This window comes from Aspergillus brunneoviolaceus (assembly GCF_003184695.1).
Source record: "Aspergillus brunneoviolaceus CBS 621.78 unplaced genomic scaffold BO95scaffold_132, whole genome shotgun sequence".
Classification (NCBI taxonomy): Eukaryota; Fungi; Ascomycota; class Eurotiomycetes; order Eurotiales; family Aspergillaceae; genus Aspergillus; species Aspergillus brunneoviolaceus.
In genome coordinates, this window is record NW_020290862.1 from 17026 (window position 1) to 41767 (window position 24742).

The 24742-nt window shown below is 53.5% G+C and overlaps 7 protein-coding genes across 7 annotated transcripts; 5 read left to right on the forward strand and 2 right to left on the reverse strand.

Moving 5' to 3' along the window:
• The first annotated feature begins 64 nt into the window (after positions 1 to 64).
• Positions 65 to 2013, forward strand: BO95DRAFT_448537 (DNA replication factor Cdt1 C-terminal domain-containing protein). The gene has a single exon (XM_025587871.1). The coding sequence runs from the start codon at positions 234 to 236 to the stop codon at positions 1836 to 1838; it is 1605 nt and encodes a 534-aa protein (XP_025436173.1). The 5' UTR covers positions 65 to 233; the 3' UTR covers positions 1839 to 2013.
• Positions 2014 to 2368: 355 nt separating this feature from the next.
• On the forward strand, positions 2369 to 9676 carry BO95DRAFT_457997 (uncharacterized protein; the record flags this gene model as incomplete). Its single annotated transcript, XM_025588515.1, has 18 exons — positions 2369 to 2392; positions 2505 to 3338; positions 3369 to 3509; positions 3534 to 3602; positions 3624 to 3770; positions 3792 to 3875; positions 3897 to 3998; positions 4020 to 4022; positions 4047 to 4148; positions 4176 to 4466; positions 4488 to 4553; positions 4575 to 4637; positions 4665 to 4667; positions 4689 to 5359; positions 7290 to 7434; positions 7527 to 8665; positions 8798 to 9183; positions 9243 to 9676. The coding sequence occupies 18 exons, from the start codon at positions 2369 to 2371 to the stop codon at positions 9674 to 9676; spliced, it is 4704 nt and encodes a 1567-aa protein (XP_025436174.1).
• A 472-nt stretch (positions 9677 to 10148) lies between these two features.
• BO95DRAFT_46218 (uncharacterized protein) lies at positions 10149 to 10872 on the reverse strand. The gene is made up of 3 exons (XM_025588891.1): positions 10710 to 10872; positions 10598 to 10635; positions 10149 to 10504 (listed from the first exon to the last, which is right to left on the reverse strand). Exons 1-3 carry the CDS (start codon positions 10748 to 10750, stop codon positions 10230 to 10232), a joined length of 354 nt encoding a protein of 117 aa, XP_025436175.1. The 5' UTR covers positions 10751 to 10872; the 3' UTR covers positions 10149 to 10229.
• A 189-nt stretch (positions 10873 to 11061) lies between these two features.
• Positions 11062 to 13661, forward strand: BO95DRAFT_448540 (exosome nuclease subunit RRP6). Its single transcript, XM_025587872.1, has one exon. It carries the CDS (start codon positions 11175 to 11177, stop codon positions 13560 to 13562), a length of 2388 nt encoding a protein of 795 aa, XP_025436176.1. The 5' UTR covers positions 11062 to 11174; the 3' UTR covers positions 13563 to 13661.
• Positions 13662 to 13747: 86 nt separating this feature from the next.
• BO95DRAFT_448541 (putative membrane protein) lies at positions 13748 to 14829 on the reverse strand. Its single transcript, XM_025587873.1, has 4 exons — positions 14567 to 14829; positions 14280 to 14505; positions 14032 to 14165; positions 13748 to 13928 (listed from the first exon to the last, which is right to left on the reverse strand). Exons 1-4 carry the CDS (start codon positions 14754 to 14756, stop codon positions 13864 to 13866), a joined length of 615 nt encoding a protein of 204 aa, XP_025436177.1. The 5' UTR covers positions 14757 to 14829; the 3' UTR covers positions 13748 to 13863.
• A 1058-nt stretch (positions 14830 to 15887) lies between these two features.
• On the forward strand, positions 15888 to 16708 carry BO95DRAFT_46320 (uncharacterized protein). The gene has a single exon (XM_025588972.1). The coding sequence runs from the start codon at positions 16080 to 16082 to the stop codon at positions 16503 to 16505; it is 426 nt and encodes a 141-aa protein (XP_025436178.1). The 5' UTR covers positions 15888 to 16079; the 3' UTR covers positions 16506 to 16708.
• A 3940-nt stretch (positions 16709 to 20648) lies between these two features.
• BO95DRAFT_46377 (Ras GTPase activating protein IRA2) lies at positions 20649 to 23499 on the forward strand. Its single transcript, XM_025589011.1, has 2 exons — positions 20649 to 21296; positions 21352 to 23499. Exons 1-2 carry the CDS (start codon positions 21126 to 21128, stop codon positions 23254 to 23256), a joined length of 2076 nt encoding a protein of 691 aa, XP_025436179.1. The 5' UTR covers positions 20649 to 21125; the 3' UTR covers positions 23257 to 23499.
• Positions 23500 to 24742: the final 1243 nt, after the last annotated feature.

The following is a 24742-nucleotide window of genomic DNA, read 5'->3' on the forward strand; positions in this document are numbered from 1 at the left end:
CCTCACTCACAAAAGGGACTAAAATATACACCCCCAATTTTCCCTCGCCCGTCAAACAGACTTCCCCAGATATTATCCCCCTCCATAAACCCACTTTCCACCAACTACCTTTTAGTATATTACTGTTGTGCATTTCTACCTGCCTGATATTTCCATGTTTGCACAATAGCCACTTCCTATCTTCTTTATCTCTTCCTTCCTTCTCTCCCTCCTCCTCTGCAAAGGAAACCGCGATGCCGCGCACCTCCGCCAGACTGGCCGCCCTTCCCCGGGGTCAGGCCGGCATTCAGACCTTTGCAAGAGCGACCAAGCCCGGCGTCACCACTCCTCAATCGCTCGCGGACACCAAGAAGCAACTACAGCAGCAGCAGCTACCCCTGCCGTCCACGACGAAAAGCACGACCTCCCCCCCCACCACCACCACTACCGCCCGCCTTCCAATCTCACCGTCCAAGAAGCGGAAACTGCACGAACTGCAAAACGTCACCTCTGGCGGCGGACAATCGACGACGCAAGAGGCAGGCAAGCCCGGCCTTCCTGCCGATGCCAAAGACGTCCCAGAGGCAGCCACTCCCTCCCGGACCCTCCGACTCGGCGAGCTTGCCCTCAACACCCCCCGAAGCGGCCACTACGCGCGCTCCTCTGCCCGCGAAGAAGATGAAGACGACATCCCGACCTCGCCATCCAAGCGGGCCGCTACCCACAGGAGAACGACCTCAGCATCGTTGCCGCGGAAGGCGAGTGTCGTCACTGTAGACACGCGGGTCGTAGAACGTCCCGCCTGCGTGGATGATTTGGTGGCCCTGTATTCGGCATTCCAGAAGGCGGTCTCCATCCATATGATGCACAACGGCGTCAATCGCCCGGCAGACTTGCGGGAACTGCTGCCCAGTATGCAGCGGATCTGGAAGAAGCGGAAGGTGGTGGTCAAGGACCTGCAGCGATTGATCTGGGTGATGGAGCAGGATGATCAGTCGACATCGTCGTTCTCGTTCAGGATCGCGAATTATGGGTTGGGCCGGGTGTGCTTGGAAAAACTGGCTGTCGCTGCTGCTGCTGATAACACGAATTCACCACTCTCTGCAGCACCGGTGCGGAATGATGATAGCGGTGACTTACAGGAACGGTTCGAGCAGACGGTTGATCTGCTCTGGGAAAAGGCACTGGATGCAGCGGATGGGGATGTGGATAAGGTGGACTTCGTGGGTACGCTGGGCGTATCGGCCATTCATGAGTCGTTGGTCCCCTTCACGACATTCCGGAAAGGTCAGCAGCGATTGCAGGATCTCAAGGGCGGAGTGATCAAGTTGAAGACCGAGAAGCTGCGGGCGGATGGGCAGGAGGACTCTGTTCCGGCCAAGTCGCTGGATGCGGCAAGTGCGCGGAAGAAGGGCCTGCTGGAACGGATCAAGGACAAGCAGCTGCGACAGGCGAAGTTGCCGCCCCCGCCCACGAAGGATATGCTCCTCCAGCGAGCGGCGGCGGAGCGGGTCGAGGAGGTTGCTGGCGTCCTGGCTCTGCTGAGACCCAGGGGGTATACAGGCAATGGTGCTAAGGCGGTGATGACGGCGCAGCGAACGCCGTTCCGAATGGAGACGATCGTCCAGAACGTCAAGGATTCCTTGCGCAATCCGGTGGCGGATCGAGAGGTCGAGATCTGTCTTGAGATTCTCGCTCAGGAGGATGTTGCGGGACAATGGGTCAATATCGTGATGGTGAATCAGCTCAGATCGGTGGTGCTGAGATCCTGTGCCGATGTGCAGCCCAAGGAGATAGCGGCCCGGGTTGCACAGCTGAAGATCGGGTGGGAGCAGGTTGGCGAGGCACCCTGGAAGTGAAATGATTGTTGGTTGGATTTACCCTCACTCGTTTTGGATGTCGTGATACCTCAATCCGGAATGCCTGGCATGCAGTTCCGGCGTTATGATTGCATTGAGCATCGCATGTGTCATGTCCTGTATATTAAGCGGCATTTGTTATGTACTGCACTACTGGCATAGCCCCATTCTATCGACTAATAGATATACCAATTATTGATTCTCTCCTTCATACCATCTGCTCAAATGTCTTGATTATACTACCTAGTCATTGGAACCAATTTCGACGTGTGTCTGTACTAGTACTGTAGGCACACGAACTCACCTACCTAGTAGATTAGTGGGCCCCGCTGATTGGATAAAAACCACTTCCGGCCTCCGCGCCGCAACGCGTATGCACGTGATCGCGTTGCCACTGACCGCGTCGCAGCGTTGATCTATCAATTGACCCACGCTCCCTCATCCGCATTTGACCAGACCGTAGCCAACAACAACAGACAAACTGGCTCAGAGCTGAAGTCATCTTTGTCCTCGTTGAGCTTTCTGGCAATATGTCTTCGCGGCCGGATCTCAGGGTAAGTGCTCCATCGCCAATTGATGCGATTTTTCTTCTCCCCCCGCCCGTGAACACCATCAAACACAACGAAACACCACGCCTCAAGTGCTGATAACTTCTTGTTGAAACAGGTAGACGATGAAGTCGGCTTCATCCGCTTCTACCGCTCCATCTCCTCCAACAACACCAACACCAACACCAACACCGATAATAACAATGACACCATCCGCATCTTCGACCGCGGCGACTGGTACTCGGCCCACGGGACGGAGGCCGAATTCATCGCGCGCACGGTCTACAAGACGACCTCGGTGCTCCGCAACCTGGGCCGCAGCGAGACGGGCGGCCTCCCCTCGGTGACGATGAGCGTGACGGTGTTCCGCAACTTCCTGCGCGAGGCGCTCTTCCGGCTGAACAAGCGGGTGGAGATCTGGGCGACGGCGGCGACGGGCGGCGGGCGCGGCACGGGCTCGTGGAAGCTCGCCAAGCAGGCCAGCCCCGGCAACCTACAGGACGTGGAGGAGGAGCTGGGCAGCGTCGGGGCGCTGAGCCTGGACGCGGCGGCGCCCATCATCCTGGCCGTCAAGATCTCCGCCAAGGCCGGCGAGGCGCGCCACGTCGGGGTGTGCTTCGCGGACGCGAGCGTGCGCGAGCTCGGCGTGAGCGAGTTTTTAGATAATGACGTCTACTCGAACTTCGAGTCCTTGGTCATCCAGCTGGGCGTCAAGGAGTGTCTGGTGCAGATGGACGCCGGGCGCAAGGATGTCGAGCTGGCCAAGATCCGCGCGATCGCGGACAGCTGTGGCATTGCGGTGTCGGAGCGGCCCGCTGGGGATTTTGGGGTGAAGGATATTGATCAGGATTTGACGCGGTTGTTGCGGGATGAGCGGTCCGCGGGGACGCTGCCGCAGACGGAGTTGAAGCTGGCGATGGGCGCCGCCGCGGCGCTGATCAAGTACCTCGGGGTCATGACGGATGCCTCGAATTTCGGGCAGTATCAGCTGTTTCAGCATGATCTGTCGCAGTTCATGAAGCTCGACGCGTCGGCCCTGCGCGCGCTGAACCTCATGCCCGGTCCGCGGGACGGATCCAAGTCCATGAGTTTGTTCGGCCTGCTGAATCACTGCAAGACCCCCGTGGGCAGCCGGCTACTGGCGCAGTGGCTGAAGCAGCCGCTCATGGATCGCGCGGAGATCGAGAAGCGGCAGCAGCTGGTGGAGGCCTTTGTGGTGGATACGGAGCTCCGCCAGACGATGCAGGAAGAGCATCTGCGGTCGATCCCTGACTTGTATCGCCTCGCGAAGCGATTTCAGCGCAAGCAGGCCACCCTGGAGGATGTGGTCCGTGTGTACCAGGTTGCGATTCGTCTGCCAGGGATTGTTGCTTCGCTGGAGAACGTGATGGATGAGCAGTACCAGACCCCACTCGAGAAAGAATACACCCTCAAGCTGCGCGGTTTCTCAGATAGTCTGGCCAAGCTGGAGGAGATGGTCGAGACCACCGTGGACTTGGACGCGCTGGAGAATCACGAGTTCATCATCAAGCCGGAGTTTGATGAGAGCTTGCGCATCATTCGCAAGAAGCTGGATAAGCTGCGACATGATATGAACGTAGAGCACCGTCGGGTGGGACGGGATCTGGACCAGGAGGTGGAGAAGAAGCTGTTCATGGAGAATCACCGTGTGCATGGATGGTGCTTCCGGCTCACTCGTAACGAGGCTGGTTGCATCCGGAACAAGAGAGAGTATCAGGAGTGCTCGACGCAGAAGAACGGCGTGTACTTCACCACATCGACAATGCAGGCGCTGCGCCGCGAGCATGACCAGCTTTCGTCCAACTACAACCGCACTCAGACTGGTCTGGTCAGTGAGGTGGTCAACGTGGCGGCCTCTTACTGCCCTGTGCTGGAGCAGCTTGCCGGCGTTCTCGCCCACTTGGATGTTGTGGTGAGCTTTGCCCATGCCGCTGTTCATGCCCCAACGCCGTATGTCCGTCCCAAGATGCACCCGCGCGGCACGGGAAATACCATTCTGAAGGAGGCCCGCCATCCCTGCATGGAGATGCAGGATGACATCTCGTTCATCACCAACGACGTGTCCCTGATCCGGGACGAGTCGTCCTTCCTCATCATCACCGGTCCCAACATGGGCGGTAAATCGACCTATATCCGGCAGATCGGAGTGATCGCGCTGATGGCGCAGACGGGATGCTTTGTGCCGTGCAGCGAGGCCGAGCTGACCATCTTCGACTGCATCCTTGCGCGTGTCGGGGCCAGCGACTCGCAACTGAAGGGCGTCTCGACGTTTATGGCCGAGATGCTGGAAACCTCCAACATCCTCAAGTCGGCGACCTCCGAGTCCCTGATCATCATCGACGAACTCGGCCGTGGAACGAGCACCTACGACGGTTTCGGTCTGGCGTGGGCGATCTCCGAGCACATCGTCACCGAGATCCGTTGCTTCGGGCTCTTCGCCACCCACTTCCACGAGCTGACAGCCCTGGCGGACCGGTACCCCAAGTCCGCGAAGAACCTGCACGTCGTTGCCTTCATCGGCGATGGGGCCGACGGGCAGCAGCCCAAAGACGACGCGCAAGACGCCAAGCGCAACCAGGTCACCCTGCTGTACCGGGTGGAGCCCGGCATCTGCGACCAGTCCTTCGGGATCCACGTGGCCGAACTGGTGCGCTTCCCCGAGAAGGTGGTCAACATGGCGCGGCAGAAGGCGGACGAGCTGGAGGACTTCACCTCTGCTGGAACCCAAGGCGATGGCGAGGAGTCAGCCCCGTCCTCCATCGATAAATATTCCCAGGAGGAAGTCGAAGAGGGCAGCGCTCTTCTAAAGGAGATGCTGCTCAAATGGAAGGCGGCCGTCGAGTCACCCGGGACGAACCTCACCGTGGAGGAGAAGCGTCAGATCATGCGCGATCTGGTGAAGAGCGATCCCAAGCTGCAAGCGAACAAAGTGTTCCAGAGCATTAAGGCTCTGTAGATTTCTTTTATGATCATCAGGAAATGTTCGGGTATTTGTTTCTAGCGGATAGGAGTTACGGAAAATGGGATTCATCATATTGTATGTATGTTAGGATTACAATGCTATGGAACATCACTGGGTTGGTAGAACCGACTCTTGATCTATCTCGATAGTCTGCGCTGGTGCCTTTGTGGCGTTAGCTAGCCTGTAGGCTGCCGGTATCTTGGTTTGGAAGCCTAGCCTCCCAGCCCTGTGCTAAGTCTAGGCAGCACAGGGTGGCTGACTAGGTGTCTGGGATGAATATCCTAGTATGTACTGTACTGTCCATCCTAACCTTGCTTTTTATAACTCGTCTTTACAAACCTCTTGCTTCTTGGATAGTCAATTTTCTGTGCTGATAGCATAGCCATCCACCAAGCCTTCCGACCCTTGTCTGTTCTTTCGAGCCCTCAACCAAAAGCAAAAACCACCAAGGTACGAATGAAAAACCTACCAAGGATTTCACAATTTCCCTATAGTAAAACTAGCCTAGAAGCTAAAAACATAAACCCCCCCCAAAAGCCATCATGAGCGCACCCACCACCACCATTTCAGAAACCAAACTAGCCGAGCAGCTCTTCCTGGACCTGCCCATCCAGCAAGTTCTCCACTCACGCTGGGGCACCGAGTTTACGGAGCCGTGGACGAGCATGTACGTCGATGCGATCCGGAACGCCCGCTATGGAGACGCGGTCTGGGCCCGCTACCATATCTACGGCGACGTGGAAGACGGCATCGTCGGCGGATCGGGGGGCAAGACGGTGCGGGAGGTCATCAAGGAAGATGCCCTGTCGTACCGGGTGAACGCACCGGAGGAATACTTCCAGGCTCTGGCGTTTTATGCGGGGACCAGCGGTGCGGATGGGCGTCCGGATGTGATTGAGATCATTGCTAATCTGGATGAGGAGGAGGTTGCTGAGTTTAGGGCTAAGGAGGAGGCGGAGCGGAAGAAGGAGGAGAGGGCTGAGGAGGCTGAGAGGGGCACGCAGGTGAGGTGTTGTTGTATGTGAATTGGGCTGGGCTGGATGCTGTATGAAAACTACAGGTCACGTGCACGAATGCGGAGGTCGAGACGCCGCAGGGTTGCGCGGGAGTAGTTACCTGTGCTGTCGCCGTAACAGGGAAACCACTTGATCCTGCCAGCTGGGGAGACAAGCTTCCAGAGACATTCATTGTTGTTTTCATCCCATTTTCCACCTGGATTCTTATTGTGGCCATCGCTCCCTTCTTACCGGCTCTTTACTTTCGCTCTTTGCTCTATCCTACGCTTCCTTACCAAACCCCCTCCCTCCCTCAGCGATGCGCGCAACCTAAAGCGACACCTCCCGCAGACCAAACGACTTTTGATTCATGCACCCCTTTTCCATCCTCACCCTCGGAATCTTTGTAGCGGGCTACATCACCGCGAGGTGGGATCTTGTCACCCGGCTCTACGAATTAGCGATCTTTGCATGGGATCACGGTGTGGTGGTATGGCTTCCAGTGGCCCTCTTTTGCTGAACGCGCACAACTTGAACATCGGGTGGACCTGGCGTTTGTTATCACAACCACGAACGAATCTTGTTGGCTGACTTTCTCTCTTTTTCTGTTGTGCTGTACCCAGACACGCACGGCTAAAGGATTTCTTCTCTTGTCGGTCTTTTTCTTCTTGCTCGTCCTCCCCATCAATCATCTGGCGGCGACTGAGGGTGAATTGGTATGCTATACATCCCGCACTTCATAAGCGTCGAATGTCATCAATGCTTGCAACGTTCGCTTTTTGTGGACGTCTGGTTCAAGACAGAGAGAGAGGATATGCTGATCATCGATATATGTTGGTATAAAGCACCCGCGCTACGTCCACCTAGGGGTCTCCGCTCGAGAACAATTGCGCCGTCGCGGCTCGTTCTAAAGCACCGGCCGAAGGAATGACAACATGCTCATGAGCGATGGGTTGTTACGGGTATTCTGGCCATACGATTTGCCGCGATCGTCATCGCCGGGGGTGATTGTCGGGTGGAGGAATTCGGAACTGGATTTGTTTGTCTTGACTGTGTTGGAGGGTGTGGAGGTAAGGCTCTTTTGTGTCTGGGTTGTGCTCGTCTTGGGCATGTGAAGAGGAGCCAGAAAATGCTGACATCTTGCTTTTTTCTTGACTGCCAGCCACGGAATGTCGACAATGCTCTTCGCGCAGGCATCCTCTTTCGCAACAGCCCGCACCCAATTGTGCGCATCTTTACATTGTGTGGACGATCGGCGATGCATGTTCTAGGCTCGACCAACTCCCCAGACCCGCCCAGTGCCTTCAATCCGTCGCATCTCTATGTCACTACGACTCCGGCTTGTAAGGTGCCACGGATCTGGTGCCCTCCGGAGACGAATCTCTCGGTGCAGGTCATCATGTTTCACCGGCCGCATCCGACTCGGATGGAGTACATGTCGCTGGATCCGATCTCGTTGGCGCTGGGAGATAAGGTGGTCACGGCCGATCAACCCGATGCGGTGTCCAGTAAGATCGATACCGAGGAGGAGCACGACAAGGGCAAGGGCGGGAAATTGGTGGAGAAGCTCAAGCTTCATACCGTCGTGAAGCATGTCCCGTCTCTAAAGGAGCAAGCATTGCCCCTCATCATCAACCAGGTCAATTGCGCCTACGAGATGGGCAAGCTGATGGAGAAGAACAGCCATCTGATTGGAATCCGGGTCAAGAGAAGCATGAGTGTCGGAGAGCGGGTCGTAGAGTCTGCGACAACCCTGTGGGACTTGTTCGTTCTCGGCGTATCCTACGTCTTCTGGCAGTGGATCTGGCCGGTAATCACCCGGATATTTGTTGTCGGGCTCGTGTTTCACCGCACCATCGCAGAAATTGTCCTGCAGATCCTGGAGTGGCGCGCTCGCCCCGACGCTGCTGCGCTCAAGGACATCTCTGCTACCGCTCAGCAGGTTGACATCCGCCTTCAACAATTCTGCTACTGGCCCATTCAATATGTGAAGCTGCGACAAAGGAAAGATAATTGGGAGAGTGTGACAACTAGTCATCCGGACTATATTCGATTCTACAACAGCCTGTGGCTTGTGGCTAATGATGTGATCATTGGGATCGCGTTGGGGTCATACATCATAGACAACGCCAACTGGGTCGCTTTCCAGATCAACTCCATCTTGACGGGCTGGACAGTGGAGGGGCTGCAACGTACCATATCCTGGCTGATGGACTGGCCGGCTGGCCTGAAATTGAACAATGAGCTCGCTGCGTTCCTTGGAGATCTCTTTCTATGGGTGATAGAGAACTGGGCAGGTGGGTTTGAATCTTTCCTCGTTCTCAAGGCAGACCAGCCATACTGATATCATGTTTCAGCTTGCATTGCCAACCTGCAACCCTACCTTCCACATGTCATCTACGTGGTGGGATGTTCAAGCTTCGCGGGGGCAAGCATGCCGATTGCCCTGTTTTCCGACCTGGTGTCTATCCTGACTGTCCACATTTACTCCTTCTACATTGCATCGGCGCGGATATTCAACTGGCAACTGACCATTATCATCTCGCTTTTCCATCTCTTCCGCGGCAAGAAGCGAAATGTGCTCCGCAACCGTATCGACTCGTGCGATTATGATCTCGATCAGCTGTTGCTGGGCACTATACTGTTCACTGTCCTTTTCTTCCTCCTGCCAACTGTGATCGTCTTTTACCTCGCCTTCGCAAGTGCGCGAATGTTGATCATCTCACTGAAAGCAGCGCTTGACACCTGCCTAGCCTTCTTGAATCACTTTCCGCTCTTTGCACTGATGCTACGAGTCAAAGACTCGCGACGATTACCTGGTGCGTATATTCCAAGAATATTTCAGGGCTATATCACTAATGGAGTGTGGTCCATCCAGGCGGGATCCGTTTCGAACTCCGGCAAGAGCACGACAAGTCTCCTGCAACCGGCAAGTCCACGACTAGTGTACCGTATATCCATTTCGAGTCCATTCCGCTCGCGCTTCGTGCCATGTTCGACCAGTACTTCCAATTGGGCCATCGTCTCCGGAAACACTACCTCGCCCCGCGGGTCATCTTCTGCCTCGTCACCGGCCGCTTCGTGCCTCCTATCCACCGTCGCAACCTCTACGGCATGCAGTACAGCATGCTCCCCGCGCGCCGTGCTACCATGATGGAGGTGTGGTCCATGTTGACACAGCCCCGCAAGACTAGTAGTGGAGGCAGCAGCTCCTCATCGATGGGTGGCGGAATTGGCACGGCGGCGAATGGGATCCTGAAGGTTCCGGGGACCTTCGGACAAGGGGATCTGCGGAGAAGAGGCCATCGATGATTTCCATAACGCTTCTATGCTCTGAGCATACAAGGATGAAGTACATAATGCATGGATGGTTCAAGCTGTCTGGCGGGTTGAGAGTCAGCGCAATGAGTGATGGTATAGGTATATAATACATAATGCATGTTGTTCAAACATCGTATCACACATGATGGTACATCAAAAAATATAGTACACGTAAGTAAAAAGCACAACTCTAATGTCTTGATCAAGAAAAGAGGAAACCAAGTAAACCCCGGCCCTCCTCTTCCCAAGCCATGCCATATATAACGGTGAGGAGGGAGACGGGATGAGATGAGATATGGATGAGTGAGTAAGAGAATTTGATGTTTTCAGGAGTTTTTCTGGAGTGGGTTTGACCGCCCCCCTCCTTTTTTGCCCTGTACATGTCCTGAAGAATCAACGCGCCAAAATACCTACTTTCTCATCACCCCTCCTTGACGGGAGGGTGGAGAGATCCGAAGTAGCTGTTTCCCAGGAAGAGAGAGCAAGGTGATTTAGATCCACGGAGTCGAAGAAGAAAGGAATTGGCATGAGATGCGCGGAGACCTCAACCTCGCCGAAGAGTCTCGGCGTCGAATTCCTTGGTCGTGCTCTTCCGGGCGTCCTCGAGCATGGAATCGATGCCCTTCTCTTTGAGGACGACCTGATGGTAGATGTTAGCGGGGTTATTCGAGGAGCGCCAATAAAGCGCTGTTCGTGACACAGCGACAGCGATAGTGACCGCGCGAGAGAGAAGCATGGAAGCACATACATTTAAGCAGGTCTTGTACTTGGTGAAGAGCTCCTCGCAGTCATTGGAGGTGGTGTTGCCGCGGAGATATTCTGGGGGTTCATGGGTTAGTTAAGACTGATAATTGGGATGGGTAGAGTGATGAGGTAGGGAAGAAGAGGCCGAGGCTGGCAACGGCAACTTACTCTCACTGTACCACTTCAGGAAGCAGGTGTCGTATTTCCTGTTGGAAAGTGGGTTAGAGGGTTTTCTGATATACAGGATGCTTTAGGTAAGGTAGGTGGGTGGTTGGCTGACTCTTTGATCTCGTTGCATTCGGGGGCGATTGAGGCTGCCATGTTTAAATGTGCGTAAGAATGGGCCTCCAAATAGATGTGATACTAGATAATGAGATGAAACTGAATCTAAAGTAAAGGAAATAGTACTATGTATGTGATTTGATATGCTGGTTTGGGGAGGCAAATCGTGGTATTCTAGCTGATCATGGAATTACGTAAGGCACATAGTTACTCCGATGGGTCTTGCTTGATGAGCACCAGATAGGTAGGCGGTCAATCTTGCCCGGTAGCCCGTCCGGCGTTTCTCCACCTCCGAACCCGCCGGCGCCATTTTTTTCCTTTGTTGCGCGGGACAAGAAATTTGAACTGCAAGCAAGCAAGCATTCGCCCGAGATTGTAAGAAAGAGAAGACCACATCGGGCTTTTCTTTTTCTGTCCTGGTGTCTGGGTTGCCTGAAATTGACCTTACAACGAGCTGGCAACCATGAACTCCGCCGCAGATTTCCCTCCGTTCCAGCAGCGACTGACCTCCTCGTTGGTCCAAGTGACGCGCACCGTTGGCCAGCTTTCCGCCGAAGATGTCGACTTCCACCGATCCTCGAATGCGGAGGTCTCGGACTCGTTGGACGAGCAGAGTAATCGGCTTCTTTCTTTGACCTCGACGCTGCTGAAGGCGGCCACGGCGGGCACGGATGTGTCGGCGCCGACGCTGGAGGACGACGATTCCCTCGAGGACAACTGGCGCGGCGTCGTGGATGTGATCGATGCGCTGCTGGAGCGGGCGGATGCCTGCCTGGATGAGTTCACCGGCGTGATCAAGAAACTGAGCCCCTCGCAGCAGGACCAGGCCGCCGCCGCCGCCGCCAAGGCCGCGAAGAGCAAGGCCGCCGCCGCCCGATTCCCGACCGTCTACGACTACGGCCCGTCGAAGATCCCCAAGCCCCAGCTGCTGTTCGAGCACCTGCCCGACAACTCCGACACGTCGCCGTTCAAGCCGCTGCTGAAGTCCAAGCCCCACGCGACGGTGCCGCTGGAGGAGTCGCTGAAGCGGAGCGAGACGGCCACGGGCTATGTGCACCCGTATGAGACGGAGATCCGCGCGGCCAAATTCCCGGCTTCGACGTATACCGTGTCGCCGCCGCGGGAGTATCAGCCGTGGGAGTCGACGACGGCGACCTTCGTGGATACCCTGGAAGGCGTGCAGGAGATGCTACAGGAGCTGAAGGGCGCTAAGGAGATCGCGATCGATTTGGAACATCACGATGTGCACTCGTACCAGGGTCTGGTCTCGTTGATGCAGATCAGCACCCGGGACAAGGATTGGGTGGTCGATACGCTGAAGCCGTGGAGAGAGGAGCTCCAGGTGCTGAACGAGGTCTTTGCCGACCCCGGTATTCTCAAGGTTCTGCACGGTTCGTCCATGGATATGATCTGGCTCCAGCGCGATTTGGGGCTGTATGTCGTCAACATGTTCGATACTTATCACGCCGCCTGCGCGCTGAACTACTCGAAGCGTAGTCTGAAGTTCTTGCTGCAGAAATTCGTCAACTTCGAAGCCGACAAGAAATATCAGATGGCCGACTGGCGCATTCGTCCCATCCCGGAAGGCATGTTCGATTACGCCCGCTCGGATACCCATTACCTGCTTTACGTGTATGACCACATCCGCAACGAGCTCGTCGAGAATTCGACCCCGGATAACAATCTGGTTGATTATGTCATGGAGCAGTCCAAGAAGGAAGCCCTGCAGATTTACGAACGTCCGGTCTACGACGCCGCAACCGGACAGGGACCTGGCGGCTGGTACGATGTCCTGTCTCGCAACCAGATCGTCATCAACAAGGAGCAGTTCGCCGTGTTCAAGGCGGTGCACCAGTGGCGCGACCAGGTGGCGAGAGAGGAGGATGAAGGTGTGCAGTGTGTGTTCCCCAAGCACGTGCTCTTCAGAGTGGCTCAGGCCATGCCGACGGACCTGGGCACTCTGTACCGGACCCTGTCGCCTATGACGCCGATTGTCAAGGACCGGACAGATGATCTGCTGGAGATCATCAAAACGGCGAAGGTCGAGGGTGCTGACGGACCGGAGTGGCGCGATGTCTACGTGAAGCCATCCAAGAGCACGCCGGCAGCCTCCGCTGGAGGGGTGGCGGGATTCTTGCCTGACCCTACCGCGGACGACACAGACCTCCCCACGGCGGCCCGCTACGAGATCTCGCAGTTCTGGGGCGGCGTGCTCGACACGCAGTCCCCACTCCCATCCCCCAAGATCTCCGCGATTGCTTCTGCCGAAGCTCTACGTCTGTCACTACCCCTCCCACCCATGCCTAGAACGGTCTCCGAAGCTCGCGAGAAGTTCGGCGTATCCACTCCGGCCGCCCAAGCTGCGTCCGCGAAACCCGCCGCGACTTCGGCTCCACCGGCGGCAGCAGCAGCGAAGCAGGAACCAGAGACCAGCGAACCCGAGAACAAGTACTTCACCATCAAGGAGAAGGGTGGCCCACGCAAGCGCAAGGTTACACCCGTCGTTGAGCCGCAATCCGAAGACGCGGAGGGCACTAAGGCCGACGAGGTCAGCTCTGCGGCGGATCTGGACCAGGACCTGAACGACAAGCCAACGAAGAAGCAACGGCGCAAGGAGAAGAAGAACAAGGCTGCTGCTGCTGCCGGCCAGACCGCGCAGGCTCAGCAGCAAGAGGAAGCGCCGTTCGACTACGAGGCTGCGGCTTCGATGCTGAATGCCAACCCCGCCGAGCAGGCCTCCAGACCCACGAGAAGGAAGCAATTCAACCCCTACGCCAAGGCATTGGAGGCTCCATCTGGCGTCCGCAAGCAGAAGCGCGAGACGGCCGGCCGAACCGCTACTTTCCGGTGATTTGTCGTCTGATCAGGTTTTTTTTGAGGCTAGTACGGTACATGCGAGGAGAAAGGGGAAACAAAAAAAGTTGGAAAATGTGTGTTGTCGAGGCGGGGGGTGTTTTTACTAGAATTCGATTGTATGCATAGCGATACCCGGGTTATATTTCGCAGATGAAATGCAGAGCATTATCTTTGTCGTTCGTTGTATATACGTAGTATATTGGCATGACCACCAACCTTGCTGAACATAAGTGGTCGACTCATACTTGTCCCAAGTGTGGATCGACTGTTGACCCACCGTTCCGGAACAAAGAGACTCAAGCAGCGGTAGACAAAACCTTGCGCCTCTGCTTGACCATGTACTTGTACATCATCACCGAACCTGAACGAACCCAAAGGGCATTAGCCACCTTTCTCTCTCTCCTCCCCCCGGCCCCCGCGCCCCACCAAGTCACCCAGAAGGGAACAGAAAAGGAAAAACTCACCAGGCGCATACAACCCCAAAAAGAAGACAAAGATCCCCTTCACCGCGACGCTGTCTGTCACCAGGGTCGCCCGGAACATCAACCACCATTCACTGGCGATCCCGATGGGGTAGAGACCCAGGAAAAGCGAGTATCTGGAAACGCCGCCGTTAGCAGGAGCCACCTCCTCCCCCCTTCCTCCCTCCCGAGGGGACCACAAAACAAACCACCGGGGGGGACATAAGCGGAGACACAAGGGTTGAACATACCGCAACCACCGCAACCACCGCGGCACCGCCGACGAGCCCGCCACACTCAGCACGGCGAAATACGTGTACCGGATGGCGTCCGCGAGGGACCACGCCAGCACCATGGCCGGGTAGATGGCCACCGTCGTAGTGGTGGCCTCCGGGAAGGCGTAGTTGATGGCCCAGACTTGGACGCCGCGGGCGAAGATCTGCGTGAAGGTTGTGAAGATGGGGGAGCGGGTGAGGCCTTTTTTTTTTTCTTAGTTGGCTGTTTTTCTGTGGGGTGGGGGGGCTGGAGGAGACCGTACCAAGGGCGGAATGCAGGATTTCAAAGCTGGCGAGGGTTTGGGTCCATCTTGTCCAGGGTTCGAGGGTTGTGTAGAGGGTTTCCGGGGGGACGAGGAGGACGATGGAGGAGAGTAAGGTGAGGAGGATGCGGGTCCAGAGGAGGGCGTTGATGGTGTTGTAGATTAGGAGGTAGGAGGTTTTGAGAGACATCTTGCGGGGTTCTCTCGGTCTGGATTGAGTGGGTTGGGTGTGGTTCAGGCAATCGATTGTTTCGGGAGAATTGTCAAGGTGAAGGTGTAGTGGGATCTGGGGATGAGGTTTTCGTTGGGTTGGGTTTTTAGTGGGGATGGATTTGCATGTGATCCGGGCCTTTTTGGGGGGAGTTTGTTTGTATGAAGGGTATAGGAGGATTCTATACAGATTGGGAGGAAGGCAGTCAGTTGAATATACTGGGCTGGAGGTGTGTGTAGAAGCTGTTTCTGCATCTCTGTATGGAATAGAGTGCTATTGATATCATCTTCTGACATAAAGTTTATGGGCTACGGTTATGCTTCGATTGGTTTCCCCTACGGTGGAACCGTAATGTCTGCGTTACCAACATTTTATATGGACCTGGTCGATTGACATCGATAGGACATATCAAGTAGTCGACATACCCAAGAAAAGAACCCGCGATCAAGGCCCGCGGCAGGACCTCAGTATGCTGAAGAAACCGCAATGCGCAATGCGAAATGCGAAAGAAAGTGAACTCCCGCTCCGTCGGTAATTGACTTCCCGCAGGCGAACCACGTGTTGACGCTTCGGCAAGCCCGGCCCGTCACCACCCCCGTACTATCTCCCGTTTGGATTAGGTCTAGTTGTCCGGCTTACTGCCGCCCTGCCGCCTTTTTGATTCACAGGGTAGCCGGAGGTATACAGGGTTATCGTCGTGTTTTGTTCTGATGCTAGAGTGCTGTGGAGAGATGCTGCTGTGTGCTGTGAGATATACGCACTGGATCGGCAGGCAAAAGGTTCGAGCGTCACACCGCTTACTGTTCCCACTCTGCATGTACTAACTATACATACTCGAATGAGAATCAGAGAATGTGCATCTTGCTGCTCGGATGTGGGGAGCAAGTCATAGAGACGCATATAGGTGCATCTACCTAAACATACAGGCAAGCTGGGGTGCCAGAGCCAACGACCATTATAGGTCTGCTATAACAAGATCAGATGAATCTGACCGAAGCAAATGTCATTCCTGAGCTTGTCTTGGGTACATCGCTCCATAGCCATGCACCTAACCACATACAACGGAATATGAGCATACCCGCTAGCTGACCGGAACCTCTGATGGTGGACATCCTAGGTGAGGGGAGAAGCAATGCCACAGGCGATCAACAAGATCTTACGCGTCGAGAGCAGGCTCTACACCTACGTGTATGGAGAAGATAGATCATCTGATCAGCACACTGCACTCGATCAAAATCTTGTTTTCCGCGAGGTATGATGTCAACTCAAATTTTGCTTATCACGAAGGAATAGGATCCCCAAATGCCTGGACCACGTCATCAACGATGTGAGATACCATGGTGTCGACTATCCCCGGCCTTTTGGTGGTCGGCAGACATCTCGATCTATCGGCCTGATCGCCAGGATTCAAAAGTGACCCTGGACACAGAAGCAACAAACAATAAAAGCGGCCCGAGCTCACGGTTTGCGACTACCATGTCGTCGCATGGTGGAGGTGGTGGAGGGGGTGGAGGGACACTAGAAATGTCAATTGGGTCGCACACACATGCATGCACTTCTGCACACCCTGTAATGGCACTAGCAGCTGCAAGTTGCGCTTGTGAAAGTTGCACTGCGGGTGTCCTCTTGGAGAATAGAGTTTCTTTGGGGCTGATGGCGGGGTTCGTCCGGTCGTACTCGGTATTATTGTCGACATGTCACTATCTGATTCCCGGGGAGATTGGGTAGGCTGGATCAGTGTCTAGACGTGAGGAGACTGGGTGTGATTGACAGGGACAATCAAGCCTGCGTCGTCTATATGAAGAAAGCCACGATGGAGTCAATGTCACCGGATAGACAAACAATACTCAATGTTCTGGTCACTGTCCATGATGGGCTGAATCAAGGGGCGAAGACTGTCAGTTCTGTGCTAAAAACAAGTCTAGATCAGCAATCGAGCTGAGTCAGAACAGGTGAATATGTGACTACTGTAGGTAACCCGCCATCGTGGATTGTTTGCTATGGTGCAGCATGAGGCGGGCGTCCCTTGCCCCAACCCAGATTCCAGGTCGACCCATCAATCACTAAATCTAAATTTAAGTTTGCGGACATCCACAGATGGGGTTAGCTTGAATGCGTGCCACGACTGTAGGTGCTAGCCGGCTATATCAGCACTCAATATAGACTCCATTGTTTGGTTAGCGGCTGGAGTCATGATGTAATGGCTCCTCGTTGTGTTCATCGAGGACAGACCTTGTGAGTCAAAGTACAGCGGAGAGGGACTGTGACTTCGTGGCGACGTGATATGCATGTCGTCAAGAATAGAACAAGATGTGAAACAGTGAAGCATTGGCTTCTAACTTTAGTGCCTTAGGCTTCCCAACAGCAACCTGTAGGTAAATTAAGAACAGGCGGCGGCAATGCACACACACGCTACAGTACTGTTAGCCAGTTGGTGGCACCAATCCGAGACAGGCCCTGACTCGGTGGTTTTTAGGTTGACGCAGGTACCAGCCTTGGGTCCCCCCCGATCTGATCAGGCGGAACTTTTAGTCGACGCGCTAAACTCCTTGAGGAGGAGACAAAAGTGGCCCCGGTGGTCACGGGTCACACCCGGAGTCGACAGTGGCACTTGCTTGCAGTGCTGCTGCAGCCGCGCAGCGTGAACAATTCAGGGGAACTGAGAACGAGAACCCCCACTGGTCTGATCTGGTCTGATCCGGTCCCAGGGTTTCAGGTCGTGGCTATTCTTACCTTCATATGGATATCTCCCAAATATCTATACATACACACGTATACACGTACACACGTACACACGTACACCTATACATATAACTAACTAATCGGTGGTAGGTAGGTCCTCGGTAGCAAAAGACCACAAATGGCACAAAGGATGAACAAGAACGGTGGGCCTACCTTCCGTACTAACCCTGTACCAGACTTCGGCCTTGCCCCTCTCTCTACGTATACCGAGCACTTAGTAGTGAGATCATGAAGAGTGAGTCTGCGTCCTGTACGGAGTAGACCAGATTGGTTGAGAGGTTAAGACTCATTTGCAGCTTCTAGGAGATCATCTTGGAATTTGTCATGCTCTCTGGAACATCCTTTGCATGGTTCTGCAACTGTGCGGTTCGTTCGCTCGCTCGCTCACCGGAAGGCTGGCGGGGGACAATCGATGCGACTACGTTATGATCCATGTCTCGTATCTGAGACTCAAAAGTTGGGCTTCTCTTCTCCGGGATTGTTGCGTCAATGGTGGGAATCAGATACGAAGTGAATCATGAAGTGATCTCTTTCGTGTCTTCATCCCCCTCAGTTCTGCCTCCATTGCCCCGGCTTTTCCGACCGACCGAGCCGTGGACAAAGTGGCAAGTGGCAACATTCTCCGCTCAGGAACCGAACTCCTGATGGCACGACCCATGGGATCATGAATGGGCGCATTGGGCCAGGGGTAAAAAGAGTTGGGGAAGCGAACCCGGATAATAACTGTTTAGTCTCGTGCTAAGGTTCTACGGAGTATTCAAGGTGGATATCAACTTATCTAGTCCCGACGCAATGTCTTTGCTAGTCGCTTAGGGTTGTTCTTAGCATACTCATCCCGGATTAGCTCGTTCTTTCTTGCTTAACAAGTGCCCTTATTCCCCCCCTTGCGTCGTCCTGCATGTCGACCGTCTAGCTCTCTGCACTACCGGTCGAATCACGACCTCCCAGGAGATGATCATCCGACTATCATCATTGGTGCAACGAACCCCGGAAAGGGACGGACTGTCGCAAGCATGGATTGGCATCAAGATGACGGGTGAGCGGTACAATCCATAGGTACAGTACGGAGTACTGTGCATGCCATGATCTCCTCTTTCTCCCGGACAGGATCCGCGCCGTCCCCTACCTGCCAGGTGGTACTCACCCTCGCCCTCAACAGATGCAGGAGTTCGCGGGAAGGCTACTGGTGGGTTGCCGACCACTCATAGATTATTGTAAGCATTCTGAAGAGATTAAAGGCAACTTGGCATCCAACTGGAAAACCTGATGGATTCCTAAAAACTCAATCAGGAGGGCCAAAACTGAATGAAAAACGACTTACTCCGTAGTCTGGCGCCGTTGATGGTCTGCCATTATATCCAAAACAGATAGCCATGGATCCCATAGACAATGTCTGGAGATCTGTCCAAGGAGAAGTTATGGCCCGATGACGATCAATTCGGTTAATCTCCATTGTCTCCCGCGGTTATAGTGAAGAAGTGCAAGTACGGAATAACTGCTAAGAGAGATCACGATATTTCCTGGCGAATATGAGATGGCCACGGTGGTGGTGGCGGCGGCGGAAGGAAGGGAGACTGTCCATGCCAGGAACAGGGCATGGTTCGTTTTGATTAAAGAGTGGAGAGCGCTTGAGTAACCGCCAGTTCAATCAATCTATCATAATGTGTAGGGGCCTATACAAGTTTAGTTAAAGTACTACCTACATACATACTAAGTACTCTACACACCTGTCGGCCGTTGAGATTTGAGACACTACAACGTACCACCGCATGCACCGTCCCCTCTTTCTCGGCCTATCTGGGCCGACCAGCATGGAAAATGAATTTGTAGTGTCGGGAGAAGAAGAAAAGGCAGAAGGGGGGAGGGTAGCTTATGAATGCCGGTGCCTGGGAAGCACCAAGCACCAAGTGACTGTACTGTATGTACCACACCCTTTTTTTTTTTTTACACCCAACCAGGCCAGTCAACGAGTCAACCGCGTTGCGTACCTGCTTGGCCCTTCAAGGTTGTTATTCAACCCGCCCACTGTTGCTTTGCTGCAAGTCACACGGAGACGAACTCCACCACCCTCTTCTTTTCTTTTCTTTTTTTTTTAATTTCTTTTTTTTTTATCTTTCCCTTCTCCCCTTCCTTCCCCCTCCCTCCAAATCTTCAGTACTCCTCCGTACATGTGTATCATTTCATTTTTAAATTCATAATTTAATTTATTTTATTTTACTCTTTTTAGCCTTTCCCTTTTGGTTCTTGGGTTGCCCACTTTTCTCCAACTCAAACTGACCTCAGAACCAGCAATCCATGATCCATCTTTCCCCCCCCCCCCCCCCCTCCTCTGATCCCCATCCAGCCATCCATTCTTTCTCCCTCTGACCTTAGGACTGACTGATTTACTATTCAGTACCATCACACCCTCCTTTCCTTCTCGTCAGTTTAGAAGTCTAATTAGAATTCTGTCATTCATTCTCTCAATTGATTCCTACCGTTCTCTGTAACATAAACCCCAAGACACTCCATATCACCATTCCAGCAACAACAGCATTGTCGCCAGTGTAAACTATACTCGCTCATACTTGCTGGTGTTAGGACGGGACTGCGACTAACTAGTACTACTTTGGGTGGTGGTGGCCCTGATTTCCATCTGCGTCCGACCGGCATCTTTCTCCTCCTGCCCCCCCCTCCGACGAGACGACTCCTTCTACTCCTCCCTCTCTTCAGTCTCTTTCCCTCTCTCTTGTTCCTCTCCCTCCATCTCCATCAATCTATTAATTTAATTCCTGCCCATCCTTGCCTTGCGCTCCCTTTCTACAAACGGCAGTAATTTTGCCTCTACTTATCATTCACTCCTGCCCACACTTTCGAGCTTGCGATCCCTTCAATTCTAACGTCTCTCTAATTCTTTCGGAGTTATTCCCACCAACTCCCTCGTTCTTCCCAACCGACCTATAGCCGCCGGAGAGTATTCGAATCGCCGTCGCCTGTGGATCGCCCCTAACTCGCTCTGCTCCTTGTCAATCCTTTACTTTGGCTAGTTCAACGTCTGCTACTTCCCAAAATTGGTCCCTCACTCCTCCCTATCGCCAGACCTGTCAGTCAGTGCCACTCAATCGCGATCCAACGGTCGCGCACTTTTTCCCCTTCGCTGGTCGCCTTCGGCCATATTCCGCATACGCGCTCAACAGGGGCTTCACTTCATCGCACGACATTACCGGGTTGCGTTTCGTCGACGTTGCCGTGTCATATTACCTTGGGTCTTCGACTTTCTCAAGACAGAGCGATAACAAGACGCCGAAAGCGCTCTTGCTGGTGGCTGGTAGTATATACGCGACTTCCGCCAATTCGAGTGCTTCTCTTCAGCGCACTGTCACACTCCTTTTGTTCACACAATGTCGGTTGCTACCATGTTACAACCTGCCTCCAGAACGTCTACTTCATCTTCCTCGTCTTTTCAACCCATGACGCGTCAAAACACAATGTCGTCCCACGACACGCGGTCCCTCCGCCAGTCGAAGCGGATGTCAATGAATGCGCTGTACATGTCAATGTCGGCGAAGGATAGAGACTTGGAGATTTCAGATGATCTAGCTAGGGGTGAGTCTGCTGTGGTCTGAAATGCCCCCTCGGTCTGTTCTAACGTTGGACGGTACAGCCCAGAAGTTCCTGCAAGAGTTGAAGACGAATATCTCTTCACAATCGAAGAAGAATTTCGTTCTCGAAAAAGATGTCCGATATCTGGATTCTCGGATTGCGCTGTTGATTCAGAATCGTATGGCTTTAGAAGAGGTATGAATCCGACAGCCACTGTTGTTTATTTTGCCACCTCTAATTCTGAGTCTAGCAAAATGAAGTTGCGAGCCATCTCGACGAAGTCCTGGATCCCCAGGAGGGGTTCTTTCCCAATGACGACAAAACTCAGAAGTACGGCAATCTTCTCTTCCTCCTCCAATCCGAGCCGCGCCATATCGCCCATCTGTGCCGATTAGTCTCCATGTCAGAAATCGACTCCCTTCTGCAGACGGTCATGTTCACAATCTACGGAAACCAGTATGAGAGTCGTGAGGAGCATCTGCTTCTCACCATGTTTCAGTCTGTTCTTACCTATCAGTTTGATAACACGCCAGAGTACTCGTCCCTCCTCCGCCAGAACACCCCCGTCTCACGCATGATGACCACATATACGCGACGAGGGCCCGGTCAAAGTTACCTGAAACAAGTACTCGCCAACCAGATCAACTCATTGATTGAGCTACGTGATGTGGACTTGGAAATCAACCCCCTCAAGGTCTATGAGACCATGGTTAAGGAAATCGAAGAAGAGAATGGATCGCTGCCTGACTACCTCGCAAGATCTGTCACGGCGGAAGCTGCAGCAGAGAATAAGCAGGTGCAGGCCATTATTGAACCGCGCTTGAAGATGCTTACTGAGTTAGCGAACAAGTTCCTGTCAACGATCATCGATCACGTGGACGAGGCCCCGTATGGCATTCGGTGGATTTGCAAGCAAATTCGGAGCTTGTCTCGTCGCAAATACCCTGATGCGCAGGACCAGACGATCTGCACCCTCATTGGTGGATTCTTCTTCCTTCGCTTCATCAACCCAGCCATTGTCACTCCACGCTCCTACATGCTGATTGAATCGACTCCGACGGAAAAGCCCCGTCGCACGCTGACGTTGATCGCCAAGATGCTTCAGAATCTGGCAAACAAGCCCTCGTATGCGAAGGAGCCTTATATGGCGAAACTGCAACCGTTCATTGAGCAGAACAAAGAACGAGTCAATAAGTTTATGCTTGATCTGTGTGAAGTGCAGGACTTCTACGAGAGCTTGGAAATGGACAACTACATAGCACTATCCAAGCGCGACTTGGAGTTGCAGATCACTCTCAATGAGATGTATGCCACACATGCCTTGTTGGAGAAACACAATGTGGCTTTGGCGCAAGATCAACATTCTCACCTCCATGTGTTGTTGCAGGAGCTTGGTACAGCACCGCCCCAGGTTCCGCGCAAGGAGAATAGGACCATCACAGTCCCCTTGTTCAGTCGCTGGGAAACAACTGCACTGGATGATTTAACCTCGGCCCTCGACATCACTCAAGAAGAAGTCTTCTTCATGGAAGCCAAGTCCACATTTGTTCACATCTTGCGGTCTTTGCCGCCAGACTCTCCTGTCGCCCGGCGCCCCCTTCGCCTTTATCGCATCGCAGAGGCGGCGGCAACCTCGAAGACCGGCGATGCGGCCATGGTCAAGAAGGGCATTCGCACCATGGAATTGTTGAGCCAGCTTCAGGAGATGGGAGTGATTGATCGGTCGGACGATTTTAGTCTTCTCCGCGACGAGGTGGAACAGGAGCTGGTGCACCTGGGATCTCTGAAAGAAAAGGTGTTGGAAGAGACGAAGAAGTTGGAAGAAGTCTTTGCGACCATCCGTGATCACAATGCCTACTTGGTGGGCCAGCTCGAAACGTACAAGTCGTACTTGCACAACGTCCGAAGTCAATCGGAGGGGAAGCAGCGGAAACAGCAGAAGCATCAAGAACTTGGACCCTACAAATTCACACATCAGCAGCTTGAGAAAGAGGGCGTTATTCGCAAGAGCAACGTCCCTGAGAACCGTCGGGCGAATATCTACTTCATGTTCAAGAGTCCTTTGCCTGGCACCTTCGTCATCAGTCTCCACTATAAAGGTAAGCTGAAGACTTCAGACTTATGGCTTTTGGTGAGTTCTATGCTAACTCGGTGAACCTAGGTCGTGCACGTGGCCTTCTGGAACTGGATCTCAAGCTTGATGATTTGTTGGAAATGCAGAAAGACAACCAGGAGGACCTAGACCTGGAGTACGTCCAGTTCAATGTTTCGAAAGTACTCGCACTTTTGAACAAACGATTTGCACGGAAGAAGGGCTGGTAGGAAGCCCTCGGTTTTCGGCTTCCACGTCGATGACCGTGACGACTTACATGAACTCGAGCGGACGGCAAGCAATAACGGCTTCAGTTTGGTATCCATACTCGTAGCAGATGCTGCTGGCTTGTCCGTTCGTTTTACGCTATGATTTCGAGATGGATGGATGACCGAGATATACATTCTTCGATTGTCCCCATGTTTCAAGATGGGGCTTGACGATCAATCATCGAAACCTTCTCGATGACTTCTGATTTCAGTTCTCCTTTCAGTTGGTGTCCGTTGCGCATACAAGGCGGTAATATATGGTGAGCACGCCTGTTGTTCTCTAGGTGGCAAAGGCGCTGTCCTCGCCGGTTCGAGGATGAGCGCCCATGGCTTCAGTTATTGTTTTTCCTAAAACCGTCCACTTTTGCGACGGGCTATATCCTATGATGATTTGTGCCTGGATTTGTTTTGGCCACTGACAATTCACTAAAGTTGCAGTGCACATTTATATTTTTGTTGCCTCGTTTCCATGCCGTATTATGCCACACTGTCTATATATGTACCTATAACCATTGGATTTAGCGTTCACTTGCTGTATTATGGCACCTAATGAAGAAGATACTCCTGACGTGACTTGTGGCTCAGACCGATTTTCTCAAGTAGTATTCTTAGTGCGTATCTTGCTGTTCTTGCTCTTCAGGCGTGAAACGTAGGAAGAAGCACTTTGCGCCACTGAATTGAGGAGGCAGATCTCCCTATTCGGATCTGCAGTGAGAGGCTACACCTACGTCACCAAAAGTATCAAGTGGTCGAGCGGTCGGTCAGTCTAATCAAAGGACTTAATCCCAAACCGGTGATACGAAGGTGGTACTCATTTATGAAGGAGGAGCGGCTGACCAATACTAAGGGGAGAGTGAGAATAGACGAAGCGGTAGCAGGTGTGAGGGAAGGCGACGCGGCGACCGCCTGTTGCTGAGGCCTCCTCGCTGAGGCCTCCTCTCTCAGGCATCGAATTCAGGCTGGTTCTTCTTCTTCTCCTTCTCCCTCTTGCACTCCGTAGATCTTTGGAAGTGAACTTAGTTGTTCAGTAGTTGATAATTGATAACAATCGGATTTGTCTTTAAGATAAATAAACAATCAGTTACTCAGACATTGCAACCTCCATAATAAACCACTTCTCAAACGGATTCAATAAATAGTAGATAAAATAGTCTATCATTTACCCCCTTGAAGCCTACGTATTGTTTCTGTCTCCCCCCCCCCTCTGCTCTCTCTTGTAACTACGACGTCCCGCTGAAGTGTCCCTCCCTCCCTCCCCCACTCACTCTGCTTCCCCCTGC